The sequence below is a fragment of the Castor canadensis genome, chromosome 7, assembly GCF_047511655.1.
Source record: "Castor canadensis chromosome 7, mCasCan1.hap1v2, whole genome shotgun sequence".
NCBI lineage: Eukaryota > Metazoa > Chordata > Mammalia > Rodentia > Castoridae > Castor > Castor canadensis.
In genome coordinates, this window is record NC_133392.1 from 36,264,228 (window position 1) to 36,286,449 (window position 22,222).

Here is a 22,222-nt window from a genome sequence, read left to right on the forward strand (position 1 = left end):
AATGTAATGTGAATTTTTTATTCCAATCATTCTGATGTATTTCGTAATGCTTCCTCATTGAAGTTTTCATTTACATTTCCATAAAGCTCAGTGATGTGAATAGTTTCAGATGCCTCTTGGGAATGTCAACTTCTTGCATATATATAATATATATGTACATATATGTTTATAATGTAAAAATATATAAAATCTCAATATGTTGGCTTGTATATAGGTACTCATTAACAATTATAAATGTGTACAAAGTAGTTAGTATATGCACAGAATTGTTTTATTCTAAAACATTTGAAAGGAAAATGCTGACTTGCTTCCAAGGAACTCAGTATTTTAGTATGTATTTCCTAAAAGCAAGGTGATTCTTCCATATAATTATAGCCATCCCATCAAAATTAGGAAATTAATATTTATGAATTGAGACTTTCTAAACCTCATCCTCTCTGGTATTTTACCAAAAAGTCTCAAAGATATCCTTTATATCCCATTGAGAATTCAGCTCAGCATCCAGAAACACATTACAACTATGTGTCATGTCTCTACACTTAACTTCAATCTAGAATAGTTCTTTAGCCTTTCCTTGACTCCTGCAGCTTTGATACTCTGTAAGAGCATAAGCCAAGTATTTATTTTAAAAATGTCCCACAATTTGAGCTTATCTTGTGTTTCCTGATTAAATTCAGCTTATACGTCTTTGGCAGAAAGGCCACAGAATGACACTGCTTCTTCCCCTTTCTAGGTGGCAAAAAATTTTGACTGGGTTCATTATGGATGGTGTTCATTTCATTACTAAGATAGTTTCTGGAAGTTCTTCACTTTAAAGTTATTTTATCAGCTATGTAATTTAGAAGTATTCTATAGACAGATTCGTTGAAATTCTGTAATTCTCACTCATCAAATGTCAAGTTACCAATTTCTTTATATCAAAAGAAATCATTAATTCAAAAGCACCAATGGGTTGAAGTAAACCACTATTATTATATACTTTGGTACTCTGTATCTTACTGACTGTATTTTGTGTTCTTTTCCATGGCCCAGTCATTTCTTGATCAATTCCCTATTTTTGGCACAGTGAAGTATTCCAGACTCATATTGTACTTTTCTTGCTTCAGCTGTACAATCATCAAATGACTCCTAGATTGTAATATCTAGAAATAGCCTTAGCGTCAAGGTTAATGTATCAGGGACATTCTGAGAGTATGACAGGTCCAAGTCATACAGCTAGTGGATGTACACGTTGAGAATACAATGCATTTCTTATAGACAGAGGAAATAAAAAGACTGAATTTTACTCACAGAAAGAAATAAACATTGGGTTCATTCATGTAATAGCATGTGTCTGAAGTTTCTCTCTTTTTAAGGATAAATAGTATTCCATTATGTACACAAGTAGCATTTTATCCATTCCTTCCTTAATGAGTACATTGGAAGCTTACACCTTTTGACATTTGTGAATAATCCTGCTTTGAATGGGTGTATAAACATCTCTTGGATTCCCTGAAATCATTCCTTTTAGGAAATGTGCCCATAAGTATAATCATTAGATCACATGAGAGCTCCTTTTTTATTTATTAAGAAAACACTATTCTATTTTTAATAGTGACTGCATCATTTTTCATCCACAACATGAGTGCAAAAGAATTCCAATTTCTACATATTCTCACCAAAACTCACTATTTCTACTTCCTTCTTTTTCATTTTCATTTTGAAACTGATATCCTACTGGGTGAAAGATGGTATCTCATTGTGATATGAACTTTATTTTTTTCATTTCTTATCTGCATTATGCACAAAGAAAGAAGCCTAAGGAAGGACCCAGCCACTGATGATGCCTTATTTGGAAAATGCATAGCAGATATGTCTCTCAGATGTCATATACTAATTAATTTTGCTGTTTTACTTTGATAACATACTAACAACTAGCATTTGACAGGTATTAGCAAATGCAGTGGTCAATACAAGGGTTATAGAGCATAGAGTGCAGCAGATAAATTTGTGCAGTGACCCAGGAAATTCTGCTTAATGAAGGTTGGAATTTCATGAGATTGTGATGGAATGGAAAGACTGGAGAAGACAGCTGAGAGAAAGTATCCCTAATAATAGGAAAGAGGTGGACAGTGCTCCTGTGGAATGAAAGCAACAGGTGACAGCACAACAGGAGCCAAGCAGCCTCCCCTTCTTCAGAGAGGAATGAAGCAGAGCTGGTACGAAGGTGGCACACGGCCAAATGCACTGGCAACTGGGATAGTGTCGATGTCCTTTGAGTCAATCAAGGATTTCAGGTTAAAATTCTGTAAAATTGTTGTCAGGAACAAAAAAAGCTCCATGCGGGCCAGACCCTCTCCCACACACATCCGTTTTCCTGGAAAAAAGAAAAAGAAAAGAAAAGAGGATTCCCTCCTTAAACAATAGTTTCTGAGATGCTATAAAGAGTATAAGGTGGTTATTTGGTGAATTATTAAATAAGTGGATGGATCAAATACAGGATAGCTGAAAGAATGGTGGGTGGGGAGATGCACATGTTTTATCAGGTACCCTTCACCAAATACTTAATGAGATCAGCTCTATATCACTTCAATAACCATTCACATATTATATTCTTTTCACATTTCAAGTTTTCATCATCTATTTCTAGAAACATACTTACACAGTAGGCTGAAAGGATAAAAGCTGAGAAGAGCAAGCTCAAATATTTTTATCCTAGCATATTTTCAAAATCACCTTATCTAAATGTGTCACTCTCTCATTTTAAAACATTAAATGGCTTGCATGTCTGCCCTGTGAGGTAAAGTCCAAATGGCCTGACCTGGCCTTTCTCATTCTGTTCCCTATCTAAGGTTCAATCTCACTCCTTCCATTCCTCACATCCTCTGCCCTCAGCTCTGGGCATGGCCCCACTTCATCAATTTCCAGCACTGTGAAGGTTCAAGACTCATCTCCTACAGCCCCATTTGGCTAAAAAGCACTGCTCTGATACCTTCTCCAAGACCTATGTCCTGTGCCGTTTTCTCTTTATGATCCTTGTGATCCCCCTCAGGCAGTAGAATCTCACCCTCCCTAAGTGCCTCATCACATTCATGTGTTCAGAGAAGCTTGGATTGCCTTGAATCCTATTCTATTATTTTTCCCTTCCTGGCACATTATGAGTTCCTTTAAAGAAGGACTCAGTGTGGCATGTCTTGATATGTACAATGCCAAACCTAACATAGTCATAGAAAACCACAGCCAAAAAACAATGAAGTGATTCTATGTCTATATTCTCAGTATACTCAATTTAATAGCAAGACCAAATATTCAAAATGCATAGTTACCAGTACAAGATCACGGTGCTCTGGAATCATTGCAGACTTTGCACTCCACATTTTCAAGTTTTTCTCAATCTGCATTGAGTTGGTATATTCTGACTCCCTACATTTATACAAAATCTTCTCTCCTGTACTCCATTACCTCTCTAAAGTACCCTGCTATCTACCTTTCCTTGCTCCCTGACTCTTGTGAACCATCTTAACTGGATTTTTTCTTTTTTAGAATATGCTGAGTTATAAAAGAGCAGAATTCAGGCTAGAGCTATAGCTCAAGTGGTAAAGCACTTGTCTAGCAAGCACAAGGCCCTGGATTCAATCCCCAGTACCACAAAAGGGAAAAAAAGAAATAAGAAAGAGCAGAATGTGAGAAACAGCTCCTTTTTAACTCCACAAAAACCTGTGTCTCCCTATCTCACAGAACTAGTCTTACTGGGTTATAATGATCTGTATACTCATCTGTTTTCCCAATTCAGGAATATCTGAAAAACCCATTGTGTTCTCTATGATACTTGTATCCCCAAATCTTAGTCTGGGAGTGAGACACACTGAAGAGAAGATACTCAAATATAGACTTGAATACCTTTCTTATGGCAGGTAAAGAAAGTCTACATGAGTTTCACTTCTAAGAGGAGCTCAGAAACAGCTTGGTGATATATCCAGAGGCAGAATTCAATCAATATTTACTCCAGCTTTAGCAATTTGAGTCATTAAGGCAGACATTCTGCAAAGCTCCACCAATAATAATGATGTAGCCTGATCATTAAACTTGGGCATTGGAAGTGGTAGTCTGGTGATGTGCAAATAACAAATAGACCTGCTCAAGAGGAGGCACCATGGAAGTTCAAAATGATCTCAAAAATTTGTCTTTTAGATCCAGGCATGGTGACACAATATGTAGTACCAGATACTCAGGAGGCTGAGGTAGGAGGCTTGAGTTCAGGAATTCAAGCTAACCAGAGCAACACAGTGCCTCAAAGAAAGTTTTTTATCTTGTTATCTTGCCCCTGGGGTACAAATGAAAATGAACTTCTATTACCTATTGAGAAAGGCATGAAGTAGTCACTTTTCTTAAAGTTGCCACTCTCATCTAGAAAGTGACCAGGATCAAACATCTCTGGATTAGGAAATTCTTTGTCGTCATGTAGCACAGAAGTCAGTGATGTTATTAAATTCATGCCCTGGAGACAAAATTATGTAAATAAATTATTCATTAATAGACATCCCTAGAAATGATTTGAATCTGAAATGTACCTGAAGGTGCTTGTGTTAAAGACCTGATGGACTTTTGGGAAGTGACTGGATCATAAGATCTTTGACCTCATCAGTGAATTAATCAACTAATGGATTCATAATTTGGTAGCATTAATGCAAGATTGTGAAGGGTAGGAGATGGAAGAAAGTAAGTCAATGGGACAGTATGTTATAGAATGATATATCTTTATCCTCTTCCTCTGTCCCCTGCTTCCTGGCCAGCATGAGGTGAGCAGCTTTCCACCATGATTGTTTCTGCTTTGCCACAGGTCAAAAGCAATGAAGTCAGTCAACCACAGACTGAAGCCTCTGAAATCTGAGCCAAAATAAATCTTTCCATCTTTAAGTTGTTTTTCTTAGATATTTTGTCAAAGTAATGGAAGGCTGATTGATATATCTTCTTAGTGTGTACAAACCAACAATGAGACAAACTGGTACTATCTTCCTCCAGCCACATCTGGTACAGTGAGACACAGATACATAACATCATCTATGTAATGTTCTTGCCAAAAACACATAATTGGAACCTAATCTCCAAGAAAATGCATACAAAAAAACAGATTAAGGAAGATTTACCATGATAAGACACTTCAGCTGTTCAAAAGTATTAGTATAAGACTTTAGAAATGAATACCATGAGTGTAAAATAGAAACTGTTTGAAGTGGGTAAAGTGGAGGGAGCAGAAGGTGAAGATGAGGGAGAAGTATATATGATTGAATTACTTCACATGCATGTATGTAAAAAGAATAATGACATCCACTAAAAATTGTTTTTAAAATGAGGGTAGAGGAGGCATAAGAGGGAGTAACAGTGCAGGTGAATTTGATCAAAGTACATTATATGTATGTATGCAAGTATCAAAATGAAACCACTGTGTACAAACTACTATTCACAAATAAAAGAATTTGAAAAGAAGAAATGAAATCCAAAAGAAGTATCTGTGTATCAAAATGAAACAAAAGGAAATGAAATCTTCTTGATTTACAGGAACTAAAGGGACAAGATACCCAAATTAAATTTTATTCCTTCACTATGAGAAGCTCCTGCAAAAAAAATTTAAGATACATTAGGGTGACTGAGAAAATGTAATAGGGAAGTGAAAACAGGATTGTGAGATTGACGTTAGACCATACAAAGTTAATGAGACCCTATCTCAAAAACAAAAAAGGGACTTGGGTGGCACATGGCTCAAATGATAGAATGCTTGCCTAGCAAGCATACCATGAGTATCTGTGTTCAATCTCCAGTACCATGAAAAACTGTAATAATAGGCTATCTACTGGATAACAATATTAAATTAATGATGATTCTTTGATTGTAATTGAAATTATTGTTGTGTACCACGAGGTCCTTTTTCTTGGCAGATACATACTAAAGTACTAAGGTATTAAGTGTGATAGCTTACATAGATGATAGATAAAGAGAAATCCTAAGCTCTGTGACTCCACAAACTTCCTTGACACATCAGAGCTACACTTGGGTAGTTCTGAATGCTTCTAGCCAAACTAACAACTGCCATCACATTAGGTACAGATAAAATTCAAAGACTGACCTTGGAATTAAAGGCAAATCAGCCTTTAATTGCACCTAACAGCTGTGAAAATCCTGCATGGCAAAACCAGCAAGGTGTGTCCAGCCCTGGGGGAAATAAATACCCCACAGTTTCTCTCTTTTTTTTTTCTGTCTCCCAATAAGCAGAAGACAGAGCGTCAATCAGAATCAAACATGTGACATCCTGGACCCCAAGCCCATGGGAAACCTCCCTACACCATACCATACTGATAAAAGTGAGGCCACTTCTCACCACCAGCTGACTCCAAAGCTGCTTGAGTGAAACTGAAGAACAGGTGAGCATCGTGCACAATGTGTGACTCCCCTACCCACCTCCCAGGAAAATAATCCCTTGGACAAACTGAACCCCTCCCCAGCAAATCTGAAAAACATAAACAGCAAATGGTAATCTCACAGCAACAGCAGAGATGGGGGTGGAATGGTGAACCTGCACAGAAGAACTGGGGTGGGGCAAGGACCCATACTCTCAATGCCAAACTTTTAGTGATCAAACACAAATGCAGGTTAAGCAACAAAGGCTGAAAGTGGGTGTGGGGTGACAGGCCAACCTCCCAAAGCAGGGCAGGTGGTGGATTCCAGAGCTGCCCTCTGTCTCAGAGATCAATATTCTAACTGAATTGCCCCACCTTGCTGGGGGTGGAGCTAACCAAACAGAGCTAAGCTGAAGGGCAATGCACCTGCTGCATGGTGAAAACAACAGCTCTGACTATCTTGAACCGTCTGGCAGTATTACCTCACCTCACAATCCCAACTAATCTTGTGGACAGAAGAAACAATTACTGTTCACAAGCCAGTCACCTTGTGGCTTGTACACCAATACATTGATTGGACACATGAGGAATAACACCAGAACTTTTATCAAAACACTGAACTTTTGTGGTTCCTGAACCTCATGGTTTTTATTATGTTTTTATTTTTGTTTTTATATTTGTTTTCTTTTTTCTGGTATTATTAACTTCACCATCACTATTCTCTTATCCATATTCTTACCCTCTTCACATTCCCTCCTTCTCCTGAGCTACAATACATTGTTCTCCCATCCTACTACTCCTTCTGCCCCTTCCATCCACTCTATTCCCCATCTTCACCTCCTTCTCCCATCCTCCACCAACCTGTAAAGACACTACACCTCCATCCTATACACTCACCACCTGCTGACTACCATACTGTACCAACTGTAAACAGCACAAGCCCTCTGCAATCCCTGACACAAGCACCCTCCACAACAACAACAGAAATATACCAAACACACACAAGGGCCACAACCCAGCAGCCCCTAGACCTCTTCCCACACCCACCCACCCCTTTTCCTACCCCCCATTTTAGTGCCACCTTCACCAATTTCCCAAATATCTATATCAAGTCTAATAACCATTACTCCCCCAATTCCCACTGTTAACATTAACATCAAGAGGTTTCCTATATAATATACAAACAACTGGTTTGGCATTGAAACTGTGAATTTGTTATTGCTAAATTACACCTCCAGGTCAGGGACAGAAGCAGCACATCAACTTAACTAACAACCAAGTCAGTGACAACACAAAAATTAAAGCAAGGGAAAAAACACAGGCAATTAAAACCACCAAACAGCCTATCAACAACATAGTTGCACATCAACTAGTGGAGTGATGGGAAAAAGAAGAAGGGATGGAACCACTCTCCTCAAAAAAATAATTCAATATGGGATTCAGTGGGAATTGAAGAAAATGGATACCCAGTTCCTGACCCCAACAAAACAATGATAAATGTTACAAGCAGCCCAGTGATGCCCAAAAAAAAAAAACCTCACCAAAGAAATCTTTGAGAAATTCATGGAGAAGACACTAGAAATGGTTAACCAGAATGTACAAGAATCACTCAAGAAATTTCAAGACACCAAAAATAAAGAACATGAGAAGACACAGAAACAAATGAATGAACTCAGAGAGGACTTCAAAAAACACCAAACTGAAACAAAGAACACTATAAAAAGAGAGAGAGATGAATTAAAGATTAAAACACAAAATAGAAAAGAGGAGTTGAACAAAGATATGGAAAACCTCAGAAAAAAAGAATCAAACAGAAATCCTGGAAATAAAAAGTCCCTTTAGTCAAACAAAAAACAGTGAAAGGCCACTTCTGCAGACTAGAAATTGAAGACAGAATCCCAGAGCTAAAAGATAAAATGGAAATTAATGAAAAAACAGAAGAAATCATAGTCAAAAAACTCAAGAGCTGTGAAAGGAATATGAAAGATCTCAATGACTCCATCAAAAGACCAAACCTGAGAATCATGGATATTTAAAGAGGAGAAGAGGTACAAGCCAAACTGATATGTAATATATTCAATACAATAATAACAAAAAATTTCCCAAATCTTGAGAAAGTTTTGCCTATTCAGGTACAGGAAACTTCTGGAACACCAAACAGACATGACCAAAACAGAACTGCTTCACATCATACTATCATTAAGACAACAAATGCAAGATACAGAGAAAGAATATTGAATGCTGTAAGAGAGAAAAAACAAAAAAACCTATAAAGATAACCCCCAAAAAAATCAGCAGATTTCTCAACGGAAACCTTAAAAGCAAGAACTGAAGTGAGGTATTTCAGGCACCGAATGAAAATAACTTCAAGCCTAGGATACTATATCCAGCAAAACTATCATTCAAAATTGATGGAGCAATAAAAATCTTCCACAACAAACAGAAACTAAATGATAAATGACCACCAAGCCACCATTACAGAAGATTCTACAAGAAGTTCTGCACACAAAAGATGAAAGCAAACAAAACCATGAGAGGATAGGAAGTATCAAACCACACAAGAAGAAAAGAAAAGCAATCAGAGAGTACCATTGATTTGGCTGCACACAATCAAATCCTTAAACAACAAAACAACTCAATAGCAGGAATCACCAAACACTGAATGTCAGGGGACTCAATACCCCCACATAAAGAAACCATTTGGCAAATTTGATTAAAAAGGATGATCAGACAATCTGTTGTTTACAAGAGACCCATCTTATTGGCAGGAACAAACACTGGCTTAGGGTGAGAGGTGGAAAGAAGATTTTCCAAGCAACTGACAAGAGTAGCAATACTAACATCAGACAAAATAGACTTCAAATTTACATTGGTCAAACGAAATAAAGAAGGACACTTCATCCTCATAAAAGGGGCAATACATCTAAAGGAAATAACAATTACCCTACTATATAAACCCATCAAATATACACTAAAGGACTTAAAAGCATTATTCACAATAGCCAAGTTATGGAAACAGCCAAGATGCCCCAGCACTGACGAATGGATTAAGAAAATGTGGTATCTATACACAAAGGAATTTTATGCAGCCATTAAGAAGAACGAAATTATATCATTCGCTGGTAAATGGATGGAATTGGAGAACATCATTCTGAGTGAGGTTAGCCTGGCCCAAAAGACCAAAAATTGTATGTTCTCCCTCATATGTGGACATTAGATCAAGGGCAAACACAACAAGGGGATTGGACTAAAAGCACATGATAAAAGCGAGAGCACACAAAACCTAACAAAAGAAGTGAAAGACATCTACAAGGAAAACTATACACTTCTGAAGAAAGAGATTGAGGAAGACTATAGAAAGTGGAGAGATCTTCCATGCTCATGGATTGGTAGAATCAACATAGTAAAAATGTCGATACTCCCAAAAGTAATCTACATGTTTAATGCAATTCCCATCAAAATTCCAATGACATTCATTAAAGAGATTGAAAAATCTACTGTTAAATTTATATGGATACACAAGAGACCACGAATAGCCAAGGCAATACTCAGTCAAAAGAACAATGCTGGAGGTATCACGATACCCAATTTCAAACTATATTACAAAGCAATAACAATAAAAACAGCATGGTACTGGCACAAAAACAGACATGAAGACCAGTGGAACAGAATAGAGGATCCAGATATGAAGCCACACAACTATAAGCAACTTATCTTTGACAAAGGAGCTAAAAATATACAATGGAGAAATAGCAGCCTCTTCAACAAAAACTGGGAAAACTGGTTAGCAGTCTGCAAAAAACTGAAACTAGATCCATGTATATCACCCTATAACAAGATTAACTCAAAATGGATCAAGGATCTTAATATCAGACCCCAAACTCTTAAGTTGATACAAGAAAGAGTAGGAAATACTCTGGAGTTAGTAGGTATAGGTAAGAACTTTCTCAATGAAACCCTAGCAGCACAGCAACTAAGAGATAGCATAGATAAATGGGACCTCATAAAACTAAAAAGCTTCTGTTCATCAAAAGAAATGGTCTCTAAACTGAAGAGAACACCCACAGAGTGGGAGAAAATATTTGCCAACTATACATCAGACAAAGGACTGATAACCAGAATATACAGGGAACTTAAAAAACTAAATTCCCCCAAAACTAATGAACCAATAAAGAAATGGGCACATGAACTAAACAGAACTTTCTCAAAAGAAGAAATTCAAATGGCCAGAAAACACACGAAAAAATGCTCACCATCTCTAGCAATAAAGGGAATGCAAATTAAAACCATGCTAAGATTCCACCTCACCCCTGTTAGAATAGCCATCATCAGCAACACCACCAACAACAGGTGTTGGCGAGGATGCGGGGAAAAAGGAACCCTCTTACACTGCTGGTGGGAATGTAGACTAGTACAACCACTCTGGAAAAAAATTTGGAGGCTACTTAAAAAGCTGGACATCGATCTACCATTTGATCCAGCAATACCACTCTTGGGGATATACCCAAAAGACTGTTACTCCAGAGGCACCTGCACATCCATGTTTATTGCAGCACTATTCACAATAGCCAAGTTATGGAAACAGCCAAGATGCCCCAGCACTGACGAATGGATTAAGAAAATGTGGTATCTATACACAATGGAATTTTATGCAGCCATGAAGAAGAACGAAATGTTATCATTCACTGGTAAATGGATGGAATTGGAGAACATCATTCTGAGTGAGGTTAGCCTGGCCCAAAAGACCAAAAATCGTATGTTCTCCCTCATATGTGGACATTAGATCAAGGGCAAACACAACAAGGGGATTGGACTATGAGCACATGATAAAAGCGGGAGCACACAAGGGAGGGGTGAGGATAGGTAAGACACCTAAAAAACTAGCTAGCATTTGTTGCCCTTAACGCAGAGAAACTAAAGCAGATACCTTAAAGCAACTGAGGCCAATAGGAAAAGGGGAACAGGTAGTAGAGAAAAGGTTAGATCAAAAAGAATTAACCTAGAAGGTAACACCCACGCACAGGAAATCAATGTGAGTCAATGCCCTGTATAGCTATCCTTATCTCAACCAGCAAAAACCCTTGTTCCTTCCTATTATTGCTTATATTCTCTCTACAACAAAATTAGAAATAAGAGCAAAATAGTTTCTGCTGGGTATTGGAGGGGGAGAGGGAGAAGGGGAGTGGGTGGTAAGGGAGAGGGTGGGGGCAGGGGGGAGAAATGAACCAAGCCTTGTATGCACATATGAATAATAAAAGAAAAAAATGAAAAAAAAAAGCACACATAGACTATAACAGAGTGGTAGTGGGAGACTTTAATACCCCTCTATCACCAATATATAGGTCATGCAAACAAAAAATCAACAAAGAAATCTTTGAACTAAATGACACTATAAATCAAACAATCCTAACTGATGTCCTACAGGTATTTCATCCAATGACAGCACAATACATTCTTCTCAGCAGCCCATAGAACTGTCTCCAAAATAGACCACATCTTAGGACACAAAACTAGTCTCAACAAATTAAGAATATTAAAAAGCTCCCCTTCATTCTCTCTGACCACAATGCAATAAATCTAGAACTCAACAACAACAGAAGCAGCATAAAATACACAAACAATTGGTGGCTGAACAACATGCTGCTTAATGATCAGGAATCATAGAAGAAATAAGGGAGGAAATAAAAAAGTTCCAAAAATTTCATGAAAATGAAAACACAACCTATCAGAAGCTGTGGGACACAACAAAGGCAGTCTTAAGGGGAAAGTTTATAGCCATGAGTGCATATACTAAAAACACAGAAATATCTCAAATAAATGACCTTATGCTTCATCTCAAACTCCTAGAAAAACAAGAACAAGCTAAACCCAAAACAAGCAGAAGGAGAGAAATAATAAAAATAAGGAACTGAAATTGACTAAATAGAGAACAAAAAATATATATATACAAGGAATCAACAAAACAAAAAGCTGATTCTTAGAAAAAGTAAACAAGGTTGACAAATCACTGGCAAATCTGACTAAATAAAGAGGGAAAAGACCAAATTAACAAAATAACAGACAAAAAGATTTGATAACAACTAACACCAAGGAAATCACCAGGGACTACTTCAAAAACTTATATTCAAAATAACTGGAAAATCTAGAAGAATTGGACAATTTCTAGATTGTCCAATTCCATTTTGGATATGACATTCCAAAATTGAACCTCAAAGAAATTAATCACCTAAACAGATCTATAACATGCAATGAAATTGAAGCAGTATAAAGCATCTCCCAAGAAAGAAAAGTCCGAGACCTGATAGATTCTTTGCTGAATTCTACAAGACCATTAAAGAAGAATTAATACCAACACTCCTTAAAGTTTCCTATGAAATAGAAGGGGAAAGAACATTTCCAAACTCGTTCTATGAAGCCAGTATTACACTCATCCCAAAACTGGAGAAGGACACAATGAAAATCAAAAATTAAAAGCCAATCTCTTTAGTGAACATAAGTGCAAAAATCCTCAAAAAATAAAGGCAAACCAAATTCAACAGCATATCAGAAAGATCATACATCATGACCAAGTCAGCTTCATTCCAGGGATGCATAGATGGTTCAATACATACAAATCATGAAGTGTAATACAGCATATTAACAGAAGCAGACAAAAATCACTTGACCATCTCAATAGATGCAGAAAAAGCCTTTGACAAAATTGAGCATCCTTTCCTGATAAAATCTTGGACAAAACAAGGAATAGAAGGAATGTACCTCAACATAATAAAGGCTATATATGATAAACCAACAGCTAATATCATACTAAATGGGGAAAAGCTGAAATCATATCCTCTAAAGTCAGGAACAAGACAAGGGTGTCCACTCTGTTCACTCCTATTCAACATAGTCTTGGAATTCCTAGCCAGAACAATAAGACAAGAAAGAGAAATAAAAGGTATACAAACAGGTAAGGAAGAGGTCAAACTATCCCTACTCACAGATGATGATTTTATACAAAAAAGAGTCAAAAACTCCACCAAAAAATAAACTCCCAGGTACTATAAAAAGCTTCACAAAGTAGCAGGAGACAAAATCAATTTTTTAAAAAATCAATAGCTTTTATATACACCAACAATGAAGAGATTGAAAAAGAATATAAGAAAATAAATCCATTTACAATAGCCTCAAAAAAATCAAATACTTGGGAATAAACTTAACAAAAGATGTGAATGACCTTTCAAGGAAAACCACAATCCATTGAAGAAGACTACAGAAGATGGAAAGAGCTCCCATGGTCATGGACTAGTAGAATCAACATAATAAAAATGACTATACTACCCAAAGCAATCTACATGTTCAATGCGATTCTTACTAAAATCCTAATGACATTCATCACAGAGATTGAAAAATAAACCCTAAAGTTTTTTTGGAAGTACAAAAGATCACGAATAGCCAAGGCAATATTGAGCAAAAAGAGCAACACTGGAGGTATCACAATACCAGACTTCAACTATACTATGGAGCCATAGAAATAAATCAGCACGATACTGGCACAATAATAGATTTGAAGACCAATGTAACAGAATAGAGGACATGAATATGAATCCACACAGCTACACCCACCTAAATTTTGAACAACAACAAAAAAGTTTGTCAAATGTTTTTGCCAAAAACATACAATGGAGAAAAGACAGCCTCTTCAACAAATGTTATCGAGAAACTGGATATCTTCATGTGGAAAACTAAAACCAGATCCATGTCTTTCACCCTATACAAGTATTAACTCGAAGTGGATTGAAAGCCATAATATAAGACCTGAAACTTTGAAGCTAGTACAGGAAAGATTGATACATTGGAATCAATAGCCAATGTGCCCCACTACTGAAGAATGGACTAATAAAATGTGGTATTTATATATACAATGGAATTTTATCCAGTCACAAAGAATAATGAAAATTTGTCATTTGCAAGTAACTGGATAGAACTGGAGAACATCATCTTAAGTGAAGTTAGTAAGGCTCAGAAACCCAAAAGTCACATGTTTCTCCCATATGTGGAATACAGACCTAATACAAATACAGCAATATTGTGAAAAACTGGTTACATGAAGGGGAAGTCACATACAAGAGGGGTAGGGTAAAAGAAGGAAACGAAGATGAATATGGTTGATATACTCTCTATACAAGAATGAGCATAGAGCCAGGAGCTGGTGGCTCACGCCTGTAATCCTAGCTACTCAGGAGGCACAGATCAGGTAGATCACAGTTTGAGGCCAGCCCAGAAAAGTTCTGTGAGACCCTATCTCAAAAAACCCTTCACAAAAATAGGACTGGTGAAGTGGCTCAAGGTGAAGGCCATGAGTTCAAGCCCCAGCACCACAAAAAAAATAAAGACTTAAATCTTAAATGTGTGACCTAAAGAAATGAAACTACTGGAAGAAAATAAGGGAAACACTTCAGGACATTGGAATGGGCAAGAGTGTTTCAGACAAGACCCCAAAAGCATACATAGACCTAAAATGGATCACGTCAAACTAAAAAGCTTGTGCACAGCAGAGAAAACAATCAGTGGAGAGAAAAAACACCTACAGAATGAAAGAAAATGTTTGAAAACTGTGCAAATGGCAGTGGGTTAAGACCCAAAATATGTGTGGAATTCCAAAATTTTGATAGCAAAAGAAAAATAATACAATTAAAAATGGACAGTACATCTAAATAACCATTTCTCAAAAGAGATACAAAAATGGCCATGAAAAATATTTGAAAAAATGTTCAATATCACTAATAATCATGGAAATGCATCTCAAAACCATAGTGAGATTTCCCCTCATTCTAATAATAATGGCTGTTATTAAAAAGCAAAAAAAAAAAAGTGCTGGCACAGATGTGGAGAAAAAGGACTCTTGCACATGCTGTGACTTGTACATTAAACATCTACTTTGGAAAAGTGTAAGATATTACTGAAAAATAAAAACAGAACTATCATATCATCTAGCAATCCCACTGTTAGGTATGTACCTGAAGTACATGAAATAAGTATGTTAAAGAAACATCTACACTCTCACTGTGCACTATGCACAATAGCCAAGAAATATAAACAAACTAAATGTTCATTGACTGAAGAATGAATAAAGATAATGTGGTATATACACAGAATGGAACACTATTCAGACACAATCAAGATCATTTGTGACATGGGCAGAACTGGAGACCATCATGTTGAGTGTATAAGTCATGCACAGAAAAACAAGTGCTGCACAATCCCACTCAGATGTGCAATATAAGAAAGTTCATCTCATGGAACTTAAGAGTGCAATGGTGATTACCAGAGGTTGGAAAGTAAATGGGGGAATGAAGAAAGACTAATCAAAATGATTACTAAGTTGCAGTTAGATAAAAGTATGAAGTTGTGGTATGTTATTGCACAAAAAGTTGGATGTCAACATCTGTTATGTACTGTATAAGTCAAAAAGCTACAAGAAAATATTTTGCCTGTTTTCATCAAAGGGAAATGGTAGTGTTTGAGAAGATAGATATGTTTAATCTAATCACACAATGTATACATGCCTGAACCTAAACATAACATGTTATGTTTATGTATAATTAATATGTATAATTATTTATACATATTAATTATAATATAATATAATATGTATAATCTTAATTATATATAATTATATACATTAATATGTATAATTTCTATGCTTTTATGTATAAGTTGAAATTGTAACTTAATTTAAAGAAATAAAAATAAGGAAAATTGTAAGTCAACTGTTGGAAAATTAAAAATAAAGTTTTGGGGGGATTTGGGAGAGACTTTTTGGTTTGTTTTGTTTTGTGGTACTGGGCTTGAACTCAGGGCCTATGGCTTGAGCCACTCCGCCAGTCCTATTTTTATGATGGTGGATTTTTTTCCAGATAGGGTCTCACAAACTACCTGGGCAGGCTTCAAACCACAATCCTCCTAATCTCTGCCTCCTGAGTAGCTAGGATTATAGGTGTAATACACTGACACCCATTAAAGTATTAAACCATATAACATAATATGTCCACAGAAATTGCACACAAATCTACAAATAAGTTTTTTCCAATGATGAGGGCTAAGGTCATCAAAATAATGTCAATTATACTATTGTGTAGCAGAAACAAAGAATGTTTTTTAAAATTTCACCATTAGGGCTGGAGGAGTGGCCCAAGAGGTAGAGCGCCTGCCTACCAAGCTTGATGCCCTGAGTTCAAATCCCAGTATTGCCAAAAAATGATGATAGATGATAGGTAGATGATAGATAGATAGATAGATAAAGATCATAATTTATATAATAAACTTAAAAAGTAATAAATGTGCAAGCTACTGCACTGAAAACAACATTGAGAAAATTTTTAAAAAACCAAATGAGTTGGGAACATAATCACATCCATTAATTCAAAGATTTAACATGCTAAAACTTCAAAAATTTCAAAATAACCTATATATTCAATGCCACCATGATAAAAATCTCAGAAAAATTTTCTGGGAAATTAACAAACTAAACTTTTTAACATATAAACACTTCAGAATACCCATCCTCCCCCAAAAAAAAGAAAAAATAGAAGAAATTTGGAAGTCACCAGCTATCAAGGCATGATAAAAAGCGTTATAGCCCCTAACAGAACAGCACAAAGTCTATGAACCTTGCCACACATATATGACTTTTGCACTTCCCTCATCTTTTGTTGGTAGAGGATTAAAACCATACCATGAATCCAGAAACAAAATAAGTGAATTGTAGTGTAAGAAAACCAAGTGTACCTTGGGGATGACAAAGTTCCTGAATCTAATGTTACGGATAGCTGCATGGGGCACATTGTTGGGGATGAGGTTAATGTATCTCTGGATCTCATGCACCATGGCATCTGTATAGGGCATCTGACTCCTGTCCTGCATACAGGGGCTTCGGTTTCTGCCAATCACACGCTCAATCTCTTCCTGAACTTTAGCTGATGAGACACAATTAAGAAACGTTAGGATAAGAGAAAAATGGCATATTTGTCATAGCAGCTCAAGCTTATATGATCAGAAGCATGACAAAGGTGTCCCAAAGGCATTATAAGGATAAAAGTCACCTAGAATTAGAGAAAGAATTGTTATTTTATAATACATATAACTCTCTTACAACTTAGACATTAAAATAAATCTGTATACACTAATGCATTAGTATACAGGGTAATTAAAGCAAACAGAAGAGGTGTAGTTCCTTAATATGTAAGTATCTTGTACATATAAATTCAAAATATTCATTTATTTACAGAAAAAAGCAGAAAACAGGAACTAATTTCACATCAAAATAATGATGCTTATAAATTAAATTCCACTAACACACTTATTTATGTGTTCAACTTGTAATGATAACCTCTTTCATTCTCACACTCCCCAAAAGCACTCATTTTGAAACATTCTAGAAGTTTCTTCTGTAGCATATGTTCACATTATAGATAATATTTCTATAACCTGATTGTATTATTTCTGGGCAACTTCTAAGTTTCCTGGTAATGGAGATGAAGAATTATATCTCCTTCACTATTTCACACAAAAATATATACACCAGAAACACACACACACATACTTCCCCTTACTCCATTTTCTCAATTGTAATTATACCATAATTCTTTTTAAAACAATATTCATTGTTTGCATCAATATGACTTTGGAACATTTTCCTAAGTAAGACAACTATAATTATGCTTCATCTTTTGTACATTCTTGAACTTGAAGGTGTTTATGTTGATTCCTACCCTTGAGATGCTGATTTTGAATTGTTGCAAATTTTCAGGTATATTTCAAATTCCTGCCAATAATTATCTCTATTTACTAAGAACATCAAACAATAATTTCTCTTTCGTTCTTGGTGTCTCCCCTCATCCTCCTCCATGAACTAACTCGATTCCTGGAGTGTATGATTTCTTCCGACTTTGTTTAGAACTTTTGGATGGAGCATACCCTTTAATATCTTCCTGAGAAAGTAAAAACATGAAGCTATTTTTGCTAATTTCAAGTCAGAAAATATCCTTGGTTTCTGATTATATAAGATGGCAGTCATTTTTTTTAAATAGCCAAAAGGCTATTTTGAGTCTTGATTTTCATAATGGCCTGATTTGCCTCTGAAAGTGTTGGTGATTACTCTTCTAAAACCTGCTGTTCTAAAATTTCATAGCCCTATGTCATGGGGCAAGTATTTTCATTTTATTCACTTTGCTCCTCTTCATTTGGTGAGAATTTTCTTTCTAGATAGCAAAAAGAAAAAAAAAAGATGTCTTTCCATGGGCACTAGTCATTCTCTGGAGTTTTTCTTAAGCTGCTGAGTTTCAGGAACAAGATGGAGAAAGGAGCTAAGGCCCTCAAATCTTTCAACCCTGCACTTTGCTCTTTCCCTGTCTCTTTTAACCCTGAGTGCTGGACCTGTGGGGTTCAGTTTCTCTGGAGAGTTAGCCCCTTTTCTCTGGGTGAAAAGAATTGCTTGATAAATGATGATATGAAGGGAACCTGGGCAGGGAAAGCCTCCTGTTTTTAGCTTCATTCTCCCTCATTTACTTTTGCAATTAAATCTTTAATATACTGAATCTCTGGAGGTTGTAGGGGCACAAATTGGCCCGTTTATCCATGATAATTGTTCTTATTATGGTATTTAGGGAACAATTTCAACCTCTCTGCCTGAGTATTTCTCTCTCCTCCATCTGTTTTCTGTGCTTTAGAAGTTTTTAGAGACTAAATGGATGTTTCCCATACTTCTTTCCTGCAACTTACATAGAGGGAATTCTCTTCTGTAAGTAATCATCATTTTAATGTGATCCTAACCCAGAAAAGCATAAGACATGGCTAATTATCTCTGCATTACCGAAATTTGTTTCAAGTTAAATAAAATGAAAATATTTTAAAGTTGCTGTTAAAATATGAAATCATTGACATTTAGGGAAAAAATCTCATTTGACAAGTACCATTTTTTTACACTCAGACTTCTGAAAAATAAAATTCAATAGGCACAGCTGTCTCAGTCACTTGTACCTTCCTTATAAATGTAACCTACTAGCATACCTCCCAGTATCTGGAAATTTTCTCAAGTCATCTATCTATTCTGTAGAACAATGGACACTAAACTTCTATAAGTAGAGTTTCTATCTTCTCTCACCCACGTTAGAACAGCACAGTTTCAGAATGAGGAAATATCTGTAAGGTCATACCTATTATTCAGAGCGATCTGTTCTTTACAAAACCAACATGCAATGCTAGGCCAATTCATGCTGCTTTTGTGCTGCAAGTTTGCCTCCCCTGAAATTCAATCATTATTCAGAACATTGGTCATTAAAATCCAGTGTTTTGATGTTTTTACTACTGCTCACAGTGATTTCACTTCTCTCGCTCATTTTCCCCTGTTGTCAAAATTTGTCTCATTTTTAGCCTTCTCTTAAAGAAAAAAAACTCTGGAACACACTGACAGTGTCTCATTTTCATGTCTGTGATCGTACCTCGGACGTCTGGGTGTTTAAGCAGGAGCAGGAGTCCATATCTGAGGGTGGTGCTTGTTGTTTCTGTTCCGGCTATAAATAGATCAGTAACAGTGGCCATCAAGCTTTCAATAGTAAATTCAGACTCCCAATTGTGTTTTTCCTAGGAATGTTTGATTATTTAATTATTAGTTACCAACACACTAAATTACAATTAATCCAAAATAATACAGGTTATTCTCAAGATAAGCAAACTTATAAAATGGAAAGTGTAGTATAAATTCTAAAATAACTGCATAGTATGGTGGAGAATGTAAACCAGTTGACCCAAAGTTTATGTCCTGCATCTCTTACTTCCTACTTCCCTCAAAATTCCTTTTCCTTGGTTTTATTATAGCTACATTAGCCTTGCAGCACATTATGTACCAACAACATAACAGAGGAACATGCTAATGCCACTTTCTCTCTCCTTCTTCTCACTTAAAACACACACGGGACAGTGGAGGTGGTACAGGTATCACCTTAGAACATGAGTCTATTAGAATCAACAGTAATGCTCATGTACTATGTAGAACAATAGAAAATGGAAGGCACATTCGATGCTTCAAAGTTACTGTGTTACTTCTGGACTAACTAAATAGATTAGATAAAGAGACTATTTTTAAGCCACCATTAATTGAATTTTTTTACATTCACACAGAATCTTAATTGATACAAAAAGAAAATCAGAGACATAACGTAAAATACTATGTGCCAGAAACCAGAGTTTGCAAAAACTTTTTAGCATGACTTCAGAAACAAATTTGAATAGGAGACTCCTAACGCTCCACCCATGGATGCACTAAGTCAATACCTATACACAAATCAATTCCTTCTGAAAGAAAGTCAGGAATAAGTTTAGAGACTCTTACACATTCAGCCAACTAAGAAAATATTCATACCAAATGGGAAGTAAAAGCTGCAGTACATTTGGGCAATGACATTGAGGCAGGCTAGGTTAGGGATAATCTGGGACTGCTCCCCCTTGGCTTAAGGGCTCCCTCCCCTTAGCCCACAGGTGAGAGGAGCCAGGTGATAACATAATGTCTCCCCACCTCTAAGTTCAAGGTGGTGTAAAAACAACCTACCAAGAGACCCCAGCCCTTCTTCTTTTCCCCTTTCCTCACCTGGCAGAATGGGTGACTCCCCTTCCTCAATAAAGCTATTCTATTTTACCCCATCCACATGTTCTGCTTGGATTCTTCCATTTGGAGCACAGGGTCCAAGATCTTTTGAGAACAACGATTGCTGATAACAACATGACCCCCAAGAACTGTACCATATAATCCAGAAAGAATCCTTAATACTAAGATTTTTCACTAAACAAAGGAAAAATTGGACAATTATAACACTCTAGCTCAACAGTTACCCATAACTTGACTCTTAATTCACAAATCTGGAGCAGAGACGGCCAGTCACACATATGTTCATATAGACTACAGAGAAGGTGGCTGTTGTAAATAAGCGTGCAAAAACCTCCGAGGGCTTCATCCCCTGGGACCATGGAAGAAAGCATGTTAAAACATAAAAGTCCCAATATCTCCTTGAAAAGGACATGCTAACATACTCTGCCAACTGCTGCCACTCACAGTTGAGCTTCCAACTGTGAGATTTCCAGACTGCATAGGAAATTAACTGTTCCAGCAAGCAGCAGATCACAGGCATCATCAATGTGACCGTCCCCCAAATAATAACTTCAGGTGTACCCATTCCATCTGAAAGTAGCTTGTATATGCAGTGAGTGCCCCAATTTCTACAGCAATTTGGTATTGTATAAATGGCCATACTTCCCAAAGCAATGAATGGATTCAATACAATCTCTATCAAAATTTTAATGTCTTTATTCACAGACATAGATAAAATAATCCTAAATCACAAAATAGCTCAAACAGTCAAAGTAATCATTAGCAAAAGGAATAAAGCTGCAGGCATCACACGACCTTCAAAATACTGCAAAGTTGTAGTAATCAGAACAACATGGGACTGACATGAAAATGGAGACATCAATGAATGAAATAGGGTAGAGTCCAGAAATAATTGCATACATTTTTAATCATTTGATTTTCAAGAAAAATGTCAAGAACACACAACTGGGAATGAACGGTTTCTTCAATAAATGGTGCTTGGGAAAACTAGATAATCACATGCCAAAGAACAAAATTGTACAATTCTTGAATGATAATCTTCTCAAAATTCATTAAAGACCTAAATATAAGGCATGAGACTATATAATTACAATAAACATAGGGGAAAAGCCTCCATGACAATGGTCTGAAAGGTGATTTATTAGCTATAACCACAAAAGAACACACAACAAAATCAAAACTAAACAAATAGGATTTCATCAAA

General features: G+C 36.3%; 1 protein-coding gene across 3 annotated transcripts in view; it reads right to left on the reverse strand.

The window, feature by feature from the left end:
* Positions 1 to 253: 253 nt before the first annotated feature.
* LOC109686866 (cytochrome P450 2C55-like) overlaps positions 254 to 22,222 on the reverse strand; it is a 35,311-nt gene continuing 13,342 nt past the window's right edge. Inside the window, exons 6-9 of one of the 3 annotated variants that reach the window (XM_020164400.2) lie at positions 19,856 to 19,997; positions 17,145 to 17,332; positions 4,336 to 4,477; positions 254 to 2,356 (exon numbers count right to left, since the gene is read on the reverse strand). In XM_020164400.2, coding sequence (XP_020019989.2) covers positions 2,175 to 2,356; positions 4,336 to 4,477; positions 17,145 to 17,332; positions 19,856 to 19,997 — 654 coding nt within the window. In that variant the 3' untranslated portion in view covers positions 254 to 2,174. The remainder of the gene's footprint in view (positions 2,357 to 4,335; positions 4,478 to 17,144; positions 17,333 to 19,855; positions 19,998 to 22,222) is intronic. The other 2 variants (XM_074078724.1, XM_074078725.1) reach the window with 2 other exon arrangements.